Source organism: Hyperolius riggenbachi, chromosome 10, assembly GCF_040937935.1.
Source record: "Hyperolius riggenbachi isolate aHypRig1 chromosome 10, aHypRig1.pri, whole genome shotgun sequence".
NCBI lineage: Eukaryota > Metazoa > Chordata > Amphibia > Anura > Hyperoliidae > Hyperolius > Hyperolius riggenbachi.
Genome location: NC_090655.1, coordinates 93,048,275 through 93,062,431, shown reverse-complemented (window position 1 = coordinate 93,062,431; position 14,157 = coordinate 93,048,275). Strand labels below are relative to the sequence as shown.

At 41.5% G+C, this 14,157-nt stretch overlaps 1 protein-coding gene across 2 annotated transcripts in view; it reads right to left on the bottom strand.

Annotated features, from left to right (window-relative positions):
* Nucleotides 1-2,350: 2,350 nt before the first annotated feature.
* LOC137536565 (ubiquitin-conjugating enzyme E2 D4-like) overlaps nucleotides 2,351-14,157 on the bottom strand; it is a 49,758-nt gene continuing 37,951 nt past the window's right edge. The window contains exons 4-6 of one of the 2 annotated variants that reach the window (XM_068258811.1): nucleotides 11,158-11,263; nucleotides 8,249-8,342; nucleotides 2,351-4,440 (exon numbers count right to left, since the gene is read on the bottom strand). In XM_068258811.1, coding sequence (XP_068114912.1) covers nucleotides 4,395-4,440; nucleotides 8,249-8,342; nucleotides 11,158-11,263 — 246 coding nt within the window. In that variant the 3' untranslated portion in view covers nucleotides 2,351-4,394. The remainder of the gene's footprint in view (nucleotides 4,441-8,248; nucleotides 8,343-11,157; nucleotides 11,264-14,157) is intronic. The other variant, XM_068258810.1, reaches the window with a different exon arrangement.

Here is a 14,157-nt window from a genome sequence, read left to right as displayed (position 1 = left end):
AGACTCCATGAGGGTGGTAGGAGGGCCCGATGTCACAGGTGGGGGTTGTGATTACAGCCCAACACCATCCAGGGCGTTTGGCATTTGCTAGAGAACACCAAGATTGGCAAATTCACCACTAGAGCCCTGTGCTCTTCACAGATGAAAGCAGGTTCACACTGAGCATGTGACAGAGTCTGGAGATACCGTGGAGAACATTGTTGCCTGCAACATCCTCCAGCATGACCGGTTTAGCAGTGGGTCAATAATGGTGTAGGGTGGCATTTCTTTGGGGGCTGCACAGCCCTCCATGTACTCGCCAGAGGTAGCCTGACTGCCATTAGGTACCGAGATGAGATCCTCTGACCCTTTGTGAGACCATATGCTAGTGTGGTTGGCCCTGGGTTCCTCCCAATGCAAGACAATGCTAGACCTCATGTAGCTCGTGTGTCAGCATTTCCTGCAAGATGAAGGCACGGATGCTATAGACTGGCCGGTCTGTTCCCCACACCTAAATGCAATTGAGCATATCTGGGACATAATGTCTTGCTCCATCCAACGCAACGTTGCACCACAGACTGTCCAGGAGTTGGTGGATGCTTTAATCCAGGTCTGGGAGGAGATCCCTTAGGAGACCATCCGCAACCTCATCAGGAGGTTGTTTTGAGCACATTACATCAAAGCTGGATCAGCCTGTATTTTTTTTTTCCCCCACGATTGATAAATTTGATTTCCACTGATCATTTGTGTGATTTTGTTGTCAGCACATTCAACTATGTAAAAAATGAAGTATTTAATAAGAATATTTCATTCGTTTAGAGCTATGATGTCTTATTTTTGTGTGTGTTTTGTATTCGCTTTATTATTATTTTTTTGAGCAGTGTATAAGCCACTTTTTTTTAGCACCCAAAATGTGCTGAAAAAAATTGGGCTTATACTAGAGTACATACAGTAAGTGCTTTCAAGGCAAGCTGTGGTGCATTTCCAAAAATATCATCTGAATATGAAGAAATAAATGAGTAAACTGAGCACTTTTATTTTTAATGAACCTCCCCATAAGGAAGGTTCATAACAGTGCGCTATTCAGGCGGGGTTGGGGTGAGAGGCATTACTTGCCTACAGGGGGCTGCTCCTGTGGCCTCGTGCCCGCACATGTTCCTGGCATTGCATCAGGAGATGTAGTCCATGGAGGAGAGTACCGCTCTGTACTCACATTTATAGACCCACAACCCTAGGCATGCATTGCAAATTAAAATGCAAAGATGGCATCCACCATACTGACGAGAGACCACAGGAGTAGCCACCCCCCCACGTAGGTAATGCTCCCTCTCTCACCCCAACAATACACATTTACAACCCTCCCTTATGGGAAGGTTCTTTTAAACAAAAAAAAAAAACAAAAAAAAAAGGATTACGGTAGCAGTGCTCAAGTCACTTTAAGTCAAATAACTGCAAAATCATTTCATATCATAGGGAGATTCCAGCCTTTCCACATTGAAAGCTGTAAGCATTTTTATTTTTCCGGGACTGGAGTTGGGCTACAGGCACACAGATTTCCCTCACCTAAAATAATATTTTGCTTTTGTATATGGCTGAAAATTATAAGTATCCCCCAGTGTCGGTGGCCTGGATTCCAGAGATTGGCCCAGGCAGAAAAGCTTGTACACCGCCTCCCAACTCCAGAGAAAGCACTACTAGACTGGGGAGCCAAGCATCATCTCTGTACAATTGGCAATAAACAGTCACCCTGAACTGATTGGGAAAAAGAATTTCAAGCCGCAGAATTTTAAAATGTACATGTAGACTTTCACAAGTACGAAAATGTGAGGAGTTTTTATACTGGCTCAGATTAGAAGCCGGTCCTTGCAGGATGCGTTAAAGGACAACTGAAGTGAGACGGATACGGAGGCTGCCAAATTTATTTCCTTTTAGGCAATACCTGTTGCCTTGCAGTCCTGCTGAACCGCTGCCTGTAATTCTTTTGACCATAGACCTTGAACAAGCACGCAGCTAATCAGGGGTTTTTGACTACTGCAACCAAATAGATCAGCAGCACTGCCAGGCAACTGGTATTTTTTAACAGGAATTAAATAGGGCAGCCTCCATATCACGCTCACGTCAGTTGTCCTTTAAATCTTTTCAATTCCTAAAGCCTCCAGTGCCAGTCATACAGTTCTCCAACCACCCTAAAGTCGGAGGAAACGTGGGATGGGGCCTGGGATAAGTCTGCGATAGAATCCTCCCACCATCAACACACTCACATCATCTTCATTCATACATACATCTTTCGATTCACTCCACTGATACCCAATACTGAAAACAAAATATATACCACAAACTTAAGAAAATAGTAGAAAATGCATTTTCTTTATTTTATTTTTTTTTATGGAAAAAAAAAAGCGACAGTAAGATTTGTAAAAGATTTGTGATTTATACATATTGTCCATATGAAAATCAAACTAAAAAAAAAAAAATTAAAAAAAAAAAATTAAAAAAAAAAAATTAAGGTTGCTGAGAGCAAGAAACAAAAACGGGTCTTTTTTTCTTTTAGCAGTGCAATTATTTCACATTGCCATAAACTGGTCAAGTATGCAACAGAATACAAAAGAAAAATACACAACTTTTTCTACATATTTAATATATCAAGAATTACAGTGCAAAGATTACTGTTTTAGTTTTTAAGAAATCTCTATTTACTTAAAGGGGCTTTCCGGGGGTGGGGGGGGAATGGATATCCATAACCTGCTTGGGGATGTCTCTGAGTAGAAACAGGGAGGGGGACCCCCACCTCCTACATTACTGTGAATAGAACAACCCTCATCCCACACTGTGTACGATGCTCAGAATGTCATATGATCGAGATGCTCATTTTTCCAGGTGCGAATTTTATTGCCCAGTTCTCTGCTGCAACAAAATCTTTATCGACTTAGGAAAAATAATGTGCAATTCACAGATCAGTCCTTACATATGGAGATCACATATAGTCGTTGCTCAGCCCAGCTTTGAACATCCATGTACTGTGATATCAGAATCTCAGGTTTCCCCAGCAGGAGGCGCTGCAGATAAAATTTAGAATTACAGATGATGATTATTATACATCGCCAATGAGATGCAAATAATTGTGGCATGTATGAAAATGTGTTATAAAATGTAGGCAGCTTAGGCCTGAACCAATCAAAATTGACAGAAAGTCAATTTGATTGGTCTGATTTCGAGCTGCATACAATTTGGAATTATTTAGATCTCATTGACTTATCTCTGCTCCTGATAACTATTGTGGATCCCTCCCCCCTATTACTACATTAAAGGGCCACTATCGCGAAAGTCATAACATTTAAAATACATGTAAACACAAAAACATTCAAATAAGACGTACATTTCTTCTTCAAAATGAACCTTTTTTTCCCCTCCTATGCTGCTGTCACTTACAGTAGGTGGTAGAAATCTGACAGAACCGACAGGTTTTGGAGTAGCCCATCTCCTCATGGGGGTTCTCAGGGTTTTCTTTATTTTCAAAAGCATTTAGTGAATGGCAGCTACTCTGTCCAACTGCCAAAAAGTGTGCAGCGAGCACAGAGGGTGGCCGGTATTGTATAAATCCTTTTCAGGGAGTGCCTTTATGAATAATAAAGGCCATGCTAAGAATCCCCCATGAAGAGTTGAACTAGCCCGAAACCTGTTGGTTCTGTCAGATTTCTACTGCCTACTGTAAGTGACAGCAACATAGGAGAAACGTAATTTAAGGCTCATTTTACTCCGGAAGAAGCGTACTTCTTATTTGTATGCGTTTGCAGGCATTTTCAATTTTACTATTTTTGTGATAGTGGTCCTTTAAGGAGTCAGAAACACATGGCATTGCAAGCTGAAATGGAAATCCTTTATCAAGTTCTACAGGGGCTAAATTAAAAGTTTGGGATTTTGCAGTTTTACCTTGACAATACTAAGCATAACAGGAAAAAAAAAATCTAAAAAATGGGTTTACTTACACAGTTAAATAAAATATTTAGTCTATACAGTAAAAAATACAAATTAAATAGTGAGCTAACAGAACAAATCTGAACAGATTTACAAAAAAAAGGTAAACTTTTATGTATATGCAGTATTGGTCAAGTTAAAAAAAAAATTTAAACATTCTAGATGCCTTGAAATTTGCATTGCTGAAAGATGCAGGGATTCAAACTCTTACAGTGTCCAATGTCTTCTGACTTACACAAACAAATGATTTTTTTTCTAAAGTTCATCTTGGATCTTTTGGGGTATCTTTTGCTTTGGAGAAGTGCTTAGAGATCTAAAAATCAAAATCAAAGGTGTCTGATGGCCTCTGAACAGAAAGCTGTGCCCGGATTCTCCTAATCTTGAAAAAAAACTAGAATTTACAGTACACTGGATTATACCAAAATTATAGTTTCACAAGTTTACATTGCATATTTCTGAGTCCATTCTCTTGCTATTCTGTTGTATCTGTGGAAAGAAAAAAAAAATAGCAAAAACTTGTTATGATGTTATATTTAAAATGGAATAAATTACCCAGTTCAAGTAGTACTGGTGTCGCAAGATCCTTATGCCTTAAAGAGGAACTGTAACCAAAGATTGGACTTCATCCCAATCAGTAGCCAAAATAATCTTTCCCATGAGAAATATTTATCTTTCTCAAACGGATCATCAGGGTGCTCTATATGGCTGATATTGTGGTGAAACCCCTCCCACAGTGTGATGTCAGCACCTAGGTACTGACATCACACTGTGGGAGCCTTGTTGCACTGTGGAAAATAGCAGTTTCCAACTGCCAAAAAGCAGCATCTCCTTCCACAGACATCACCTGCCAGGAGTTTACAATGGGCAAACACTGACTACGTAAATCATTTATACAATTTAAAAATTAAGCACTTTTTTCATAATGTTATTTTCACTGTAGGTCCGCTTTAAAACACTAGCCACACCTGAAAGGGAAAACCATTAAATTGACAAAGTTACTGGGGTCAATAGACTGTTCTTCAGTTTGCTGGGAAGAATATTAATTACATGCCCTGGAAGTTATCACTGCCATTGAGGCTGGCTAGATTGTTCTTTTTGAAGACGAACTGCAGTTGGAAAAAAAACTGTGCAAATACTGTAAAGTTTGTTTTCTGCAGATTCAGTGTTAGGAGCAGCACAGCAGTAAGCATTGCAGACAGGACTTTTCTTCTGGACTGATGGGTCTTGTGAATTTAACAAAGATGGCATTACCAAGAAACACATGAAACCAAGAGAACTCTATGGCCAATAATGAGTAGGAAAACAAGTTTTTTTTAATAGTATGCTATGCAAGGCATGTCTTCGCAAATTTCAGTTAAACTTAGCATTATAGCAACAAATCTACAAGGATGGTTTACATATTTGGCCACAATGATTAGGTCTATTTGCTGGTCACACACTGGCAAACTGACCCAGAAGATTTTTATTAGATCAACCAAATGTCCCTACTTTGCTGGTGATTTACTGAAGCATGCATGCATGCAATGATGCCACGTGTTCATTTCGATTATCTAACAGTTAAATTAAAATACACAGAGGGATGTTTACGTTGTCAAAGTGATGTTGGCAAGTGGATCTGACAAAGAGCGGCCAGAATTACCTGACCTAGGTCCATAAGAGTGACCTGCTCAACTGTATTACTCTGTACTAAAAAGGTCCAGTATTTGAGGAGGGGACTATGGTCAACAAGGTTGATTTCATTAGATACAGTCATCTCTAAAGAAGTATTCAATCTATTTCGTCTGAGCACTGGTATCCGCGTTCAAAGGACCCCTTTTTAAACAATGTTTCATCAAAAACCCATCATTACTGGATCATTTTTTATAATGTGTAGTAGTCTTTTGCGGTTCAATTTAATGATGCAGCTTTCATTATTTGCAGTTATCTTATTTTCCTCTAGGTGGCAGCAGTTTATTTCTAAATGACCCGACTATAGACTCCAATGTGAGCAGCCACTCTTATGTGGCAAGTGGCCTCAGCAATGACAACTTACCTGGGTTTTTACCTTCACTCACAAATAGTCAGGGACTTGGCAACAGTAAGCTACAACTTATGAAGATGCATTGGTGGGATAAGGTTCTGCACACTTTCCACCCATACACTAGCAACTGGTCATCTATCCCTACACCTATTCAGCACAACCCACCTTGAATAAAAAGAAACTGTAATCCCACCCACTTCAACAACCAACCAATGGATGCTCTCAACTTCAGGTTTCACACAAATCCACCATCCTAGGTGGACATCCATAATGGTTCAAAAACATCCAGCCTGTGGGTATAACCGATATAACGGCCAGCCGGTGCACAGTGTCATGCAGGTACACCACGAATACTAGTAAAGGAAGACACGGCACTCAGGAGCTGTAGTAGCAAACAAGCTGTATTGGAGCAGACGATACACTACATGGTTCGGGCGGAGGAGGAAGGGCTCCGCCCGAAACGTAGTGTATCGTCTGCTCCAATACAGCTTGTTTGCTACTACAGCTCCTGAGTGCCGTGTCTTCCTTTACTAGTGTAGGTGGACATCCATAATCCTTGAAGCCATTCAGATGCCGCTTCCATCCACAACTTCCAGAAATCCTTCACCCATATGAAAGTAGCATTCCCCCACTGCATCATATGCCATTAATTAAACCCCCCCCCCCCCTTCCCCACTACGCAACATACTGCAGGAAAGTTAGTGATTGTAACAGCTCTGTGCTCTCAACTGGTAGTGTAGGGAAGGGGCAAATGGCACAAGCGCTACTCCAACTACCTCTTAAAGGACTGACGAGTTCAAATAAAAAAAAGTTAAGTACCTGAATTGCATTTGAATGCACGGAGGACGCCATCCGCGCCGTTCCGTCGGGTCTCCGCAGTTCAATAGTGCCCCCGGGCCGGGCTCTCCTGCCTCCACTAAAATAGCCGCCAGAGCTGGCTGCGGCTGTGCAGCTCTAGGGCCTCCCCCCCCCCCCCCCCACCCACGCTACAGGAGACATTTTAGTGGAGGCAGGAGAGCCCGACCCAGGTTGTGGGGTCAGGAGCGGCCCAAGGGCACTATTGAACTGCGGGGACCCGGCAGAACGGCACGGAGGGTACGGATTTAGTGCCAGAATAACCAGGCTCAGCTGCAATATATTCATGTCCTTTTACATTCTGCCCATAATTCCACTAAAGCATGCATATTCTGCTGATCACCTTTTGTGGAGTAAGGGACCAATCAAAAATGTTGTATCGTTTTACCAGCTTGGTGGTCAAACTGATGAAATGAGGCCATCATATGTGAAAGAGGAAGATTAACACTGAAAATATATGAGTGGAAATGCTAAAAGCTAGGTTTGCAAAAGCAAGTTCACAGTCTCACTGGCCGAGCCTATAGGCCCCTATGGGTCCAACAATATGCTGCTTTCCCTCAGTTGGCCGACTCTGGTCACATGATACCTGCTGCTTTCCCTCAGTTGGCTGACTTTCGTCACATGATGTTTGCGGCTGTTCCCCAATTGGCCAACTCTCATCACGATGTTTGCTGCTGTCCCTAAATTAGATGTTCCCGGTGACAATGTTCACTGCTGTCCCTCGATTGGCGTATCCTGATCGCATGATCTAGTTAATTTGCAATTCAAAGCCATTGGCAGCCCTTTAAACTTGAATAGCATTTGCCACCTTGGAAATGGTAAAGTTCTTTGTGGTAAAAGATATGGTGATGTGCCTCACCACACTTAAAAATTCTGAATGCCCTCAAATGTCTGCATCCTATTTATAACACTGCTTTATAAATACCTTCTTAGGAGTATGCTATGACATCAGGTCATGGAATATTTTCAACATTCCACAAAGTGCAATTCTACAAAACTAGATTCTATACCAGGCCTGGGCAAACTTTGCAGGGCCAGGCCGTCTTCTGCGGACTGCATTCCTATCATTCCTGGCCTCCTCCCTCCCTGCAGTCGCGAGTGAGCGATTAGGAGGGGCTAAAACTCACCTACTCACTCCTGTGTCATGTCTCCATGGTAACAGGGCGCCGCGTGGCATGCATCACATGACGCCCTGTTACCATGGAGACGCAATGCAGGAAGCTGTGAATTTTAACCCCCGCTAATTGCCCGCTCGCGACTCTGCAGGGAGGGAGGGGGAAAGAGAGGAATCTGTCTGCCTATAGATGGGTTTGATGTACAGTGCAGTAGTAATTTGCCCAGCACTGTTCTATGCATATAAGCGAACGGAGGATGTCATCTAGGATGTGTCCAGAGATGAAATGGATAAAATATACTTACTTATCCCTGTCTGTCTTGTAAGTCTGTGCAATATCTGGTACTAAAGGGTCATCTGGGTTTGGATCACAAAGTAAGGAGCATATGGACAACAAAACTGGAAAATAAAATATACGCACACAATCAATTACTGATATTTCCAACAGCTGTAACTGCAGCAAACCATAATCAAGGATTCATCAAAGCAGTATATTGTACAGCTTAAAGGGAACCTGAAGTGAGTAAAAATATTTAAAACACACACATGACGTAGCTGCAAATGAATAGTACATACTTAACTCACCGTCGGTTCCTCTCAGAAGTTCACCATTTTCTTCTTACAGCGATGACTTCCAGTTCTGACAATATTGTCAAAACTGAAATATACCAGTTGCTGTCAGTTATATATCAGCAGCTGTCAGTTACAACTGAATGTGCAAGGTCCATGTCCATGTTTCCTTATGGCTCAAGAAGGTGATATTACAGTTTAACAGTGTGCTGAGTAGGAAGCTGTTATGGGGTAATGGCCATTTTTAAAATGGAGGACGGAGAATTCCATTGATCACAGTGGACAAATGGGATGCAGGAGAGGAGAAAGAGATTGAGGAGTAGACTACACAGGAGGCAAGTATGACCTGTGTATGGTTATTTTGACTTTTTATTTTCAGTTCAGGTTCTCTTTAAAGAGAATCTGAAGTGAAAATAAAAAATTTATAAGATAATGTATTGTATGTGTAGTGCAGCTATGAAATAGAACATTAGTAGCACAGATATGAGTCTCATATTGTTTCCAGTACATGAAGAGTTAGGGTCCTTTTACACTTAATCAGCTGCTCTCAGTTATAACTAAAAGGACAACTGATTTTCAAAGTAATGGCCCATGTTCCCCTATGGCTCACTACTGAAAGATTTTTCACAATACACTGCCATGAAGGAAAAAAACAAAAACCACGTACCCACTGATTAAGTGTAAAAGGACCCCTAGCCACATTATCCACCACTACAGTATATATACGTCCTCTGACTTCATCTAAGCCACAAGGACGTAGATATAGGTCTTGTAGCAGAAGCCCAGCTATGCACACCTCTGGCACTATCTGATGCAGCACTAATTGGTGAAAGGGAATATATGTTCCCTGAGCCGATTGATTTTTACTATTAAAAATAATTATTTTCTCAAATCATACTGAAAACTGCACCCTGTAACATGCTTTCAAAATCAAATATCTTCAACATAAATTGTGACAGAAACAATCTAAGTTTTGTGATAAACAGTAGAAAAAGCCAAACAAAATGTGTGTTTTTTTATCTACAGTAGCACTTATTAATTTTTAAACTGGAATTAGTGAAATTGAGAAATAATGTGTTTTTTTTTACTATTTTTTTTCCTCTTTTTCCCTTTAAAATGCAAAACAAAATTGTTCAAGGGAAAAAATGCCATACAATGAAAGTCTAGTTTGTCTTGAAAAAAAATATATATTTAATTTAGGGGTCATAAGTAGGGATAAAGTTATTGCTAATTAAATAAGGACATAGCTAAAATGTAAAAACTTCTCTGGTCCATAAGTGGGAAACAAGGTCTGGATGCAAAGTGGTTAAGAAACTTCAGTTAACGCAAAAGGGCTTCTCTGAGCTCTGCAACCAAACTTAGTGGGCTACAGTGCTATTTTCTGAAGCACTTATACAATCAAAGAAACCGTGAAAGACAACTTCAGATAAGATTTTACTGCAGGGAAGTTCAAAGGGCCCTTGGCTCTGATTCATAGTTTAAAATACACTAGGATTCATAGTTTAAAATACAGAATGTAGTTTGTAAAGGCCTCGTAAAGAGTAGGTTTTTAGGCTGCAGAGAAAAAAAAAAAAAAAAAAAAGCACACGAACAATAGAACATAAAAAACTCCATCCAAATAGTGTTCTAGATCAGATTCAAACTTAAAGGGAACCAAAGGTGAGTGGGATATGGAGGCTGCCATATTTATGTCTATTTAAACAATACCAGTTGCCTGGCAGTCCTCCTCATCGTGTGACTAATATCTTAGCCAAAGAACCGGAACAAGCATGCAGCAGATCAGGTTTGACTCAGCTGACTAAAGTTTTACTTGATTAGCCATATGCTTTGTTTCAGTGTTTTGACTCAGACACGACTTATGCCAGAATATCAACAGGGCAGCCAGGCAACTGGCATTGTTTACAAGGAAATATATAGGTCAGCCTCCATATCTCTCTCACCTCAGGTTCCCTTTAAAGGAAACCCAAGCTGTTTGGGCTCCGTTCATCTATAATCTGTGCCGGTAATGGGCTCCAGTCCTGTCACTTGGGCTCCACTAGTATTACTCTGCAGGCGCAAAAAGGCTTTTGCCGACAGGAGTGCAATAGGGGGCATTTGCTGCTGGCTCGTTGCAGGTGTGATTCAGGCATTACTGATGCATGCAAGATTAACATGGCAGCCAGGCAACTGGTATTGCGTAAAAGGAAATAAATATGGCAGCCTCCACATCCCTCTCACTTCAGATGACCTTTAATGAAAGTCTGAAGCCAAAATGAAGATACTTAAAGAAGGCTCTGGGTCCTATAGAGCCTTTCTGTTCCCCTCCTCCTCCTCCCCCCATCATTCCCCACAGGCTCCTCCGTTTCAATATTCCGCCGCGGAAGGCTTCGGATGATCCCAAAGATGGGCGACCCTGTACTGCGCACGTGAAAGATGTCGCTCGCGCATGTGCAGTATGGAGCGGCCAAGTCTTTGGGAGCCCAAGCGGGAAGAGAGCAGTATCCAATCCAGTCATAAAATTACCTCTGAACATTTTTTTCTGCTACAGGAAGTTCCTGGTATTTATTTTAAATTTTAAGGAAATTAAATTGCCCAGGACTCAACCTTGTGAAAAAATGAAAAATTCCTACAAGGCACCACAACGAGGCCATCGCCTATAATTTACCTTTTGAGACAGTCAATGCTGGAGACCACTGTGATCGCAGAATATCTAGACAAATACTTCCATTACTGTTAATGTTGGGATGGTATATTTTCGTTGTGAATGCAACCTGCAAGAGAAAATAACGTTAAAGTGCTAAATAATAGGATTTATAAGCAGTTGCCATTTGTCTTCGGTATTTCTGGGGAAGAAGCTTAAGAATGCAAGTTCCCGAATCAAAATTAAAACCGCTGAAAAATAACCAGGGTAAATGCATAGCTAATATTGGCACCTAATGCCCTTAGGAAGTGACTAAAGACACTTACATCAGACTTCAAATAAGGCAGACCGGCATACAGAGAGAAACCCGCCTGCAACTCCTTTGCTGCTGAATTATAAAATGTAACAGATAATCTACATCACAGCTTGCTCTCTGCCTAAGGATTTCACTGTTTTGCCTGGAAATGTAAAGCCCTCCAAGCGTATATCCCAGACACTGGCCACTTCCTGGGCTATAAAACTATCTGTGCTGTAGGTTCCACTTCCTGGGCTATAAAACTATCTGTGCTGTAGGTTGCAATCTCCTCAGAGAGATTCAGCTTGTGCCTTTGCCCTTGCAGTTTTGTCAGTGGCAAGAATGCATTTAAGGCATACATGTCAAAGTCTGACCCTCGGAGCCATTACATTTGGCCCTCAAGTGGTTCCCCCACTTTGCATTATGTTTGGCCCACTCTAGAACACCAGAACAGCTATACTGAAGGGCAAGTCATAGATCACCTGGAAAGCCATATGGGGAAGGGGACGCACTAGATACCAGGGAACTGTCTAGAAAAAACAAGGCCACTGGACACCAGGGAACTGTATAGGGGAGGGAGGAGCACTAAACATCAGGGAACTTTATAAGTGATGGAGGGGGGCTATTAGACTTGAGGGAGAGAGGTGACTACTATACATTGAGATCAGCCCGTGACCTGGTCTTAGAGCTCAAATTTTGGCCCACTTTGTAATTGAGTTTGACACCCCTGATTTAGGGCAACATCAACAATTACATACCCAAGGAGACTATAAAAGGAACCTTCTCAACTTATCTGGTGCTAGTCATGTGATCAACATTTCTAGACAATCTTTGGCTGCACAAACCTATTTTCTAACAAAAATGTTACAGCCGTGCACTCATTAAGTTAGATTTTTAGTGCTTGGAGATGGGCTTTAAGTGCGCCCATACAGTACTCAATTTTATGCATTGAATCTGGCGGTGATCGATGCTCAACATGGCCATCTGATCAAACATTTTGATTGATTTCCAGCCTAATTAAGTCAATCTGGCATGCTGGAAAAATCTCAGTCGCAAGGGCTCGATCGGGTGTGGGTCTGCAACAGCGTATCGATTTCCCAACTACCAACAGACCCCGATTGGTCTCTCCACCCCCCTGCCAAAGTGTATGTGTACACCCGCCCAGGCGTGTGTTGAGTGGAGTGATGCAGGCTTACCTGTCTGCTGGACTAGGCCACACCGCAGCACGTACTGATGTCACTACATCCAGCAGCATCACGTGGTACAGGCGCCCCCAGTAGCAAATCTGCAGTGTGTGGGCAGGTGGAGAGGGATCGATCGAGTGGTCATGTGTAAAAGAAAAATGTGCTCCCCCCACAACTGATTATAGAGGGATTTCTTTCCCCTGTTGAGACCAGACATCTGTACTACCATGGCCAATCTCAGAACTATGTCGCTCCCATAATATTGAAGTACGCTACTGAGAAGATATGGTGTTCCTACAGGAAAGGGAATGAAGGGGATGAAGAGGGGAAACATAAGGGACCTCTAAAGATCAGCATGATCCCGTCTCTCCAGACACTGGGCATCTCCAGACCGCGTTGTAGACAAAAATGTGGAGCATAAAGAAAGAAGATGCAGGGAAGCCTTCTACAGGGCAATGAGCTGAGGGTGGGAAGGTATAGAGTTGAGCTTCTTTGTAAAATCCAATATAGCCCATAATGGGAAATGAGCTTGCCTCTGCTTTAAAGGGACTCCGAGCAGTGCAGAAACTATGAAAATATGCATATCATTTTAAAGCTCTCTTTCTCCTCTTTCCAATGATATATAAACCGCCGCCCTACACCTTTTAGTTTTCGCTATTGAAATTGCCGCAGCCGCGATTTCAATCGCGAAAATAGAGAAAACTAAAAGGCATAGGGCGACGATTTAGGTGTCGCCAGAAAGAGAGCTTTAAAATGATATCCATCTTTCCATAGTTACATTGTATTACACAGGCCGACTTTTTCTGCTGAATGGAGCTGCTGACACTGGGGAAAGTGTCGTCCTGTGTAATACAAGTAACTATGGAAAGATGGATATCATTTTAAAGCTCTCTTTCTCCTTTTTCTGACGACACCTAAATCGTTGCCCTACACCTTTTGGTTTTCTCTATTTTCGCGATTGAAATCGCGGACGCGGCAATTTCAATCGCGAAAATAGCGAAAACTAAAAGGCGTAGGGCGGCGGTTTATATATCACTGGAAAGAGGAGAAAGAGAGCTTTAAAAGGATATGCATCTTCCCATAGTTTCTGCACTGCTCGGAGTCTCTATAAATGCAATCCTACCCACCCTAATCCGTATTTACTGCTTTTCTCATTTCTTCTGAATATTTGGATTAAAAAAAACATAAAAAAGTTGACCTGTTTAGAAGTATAGGAACGTATAATGCTAGGGTACACAATGAGATTTTCTGGCAGATTTACTGTCATATCAATTAATTCCAACATGTCTGATTTGATTTCTGATCGATTTCTGATAGAAGTGAACAGAAAACAGTCTGAAATAATCGATCTAATGGAAAATCTGCCAGAAAAATCTCGTTGGCCTCAATTCACTAAGCTTTATCACAAAATGTATTGGTCGTTTGATAATTTACCTCATGGGTAAAATCCAATTAATCGATAAAAAAACGTTCAATAAATCTATATCACCTTAGTGAATTCAAAATTAGATTTTACCCATGAGGTAAATTATCAAACGGTCGATA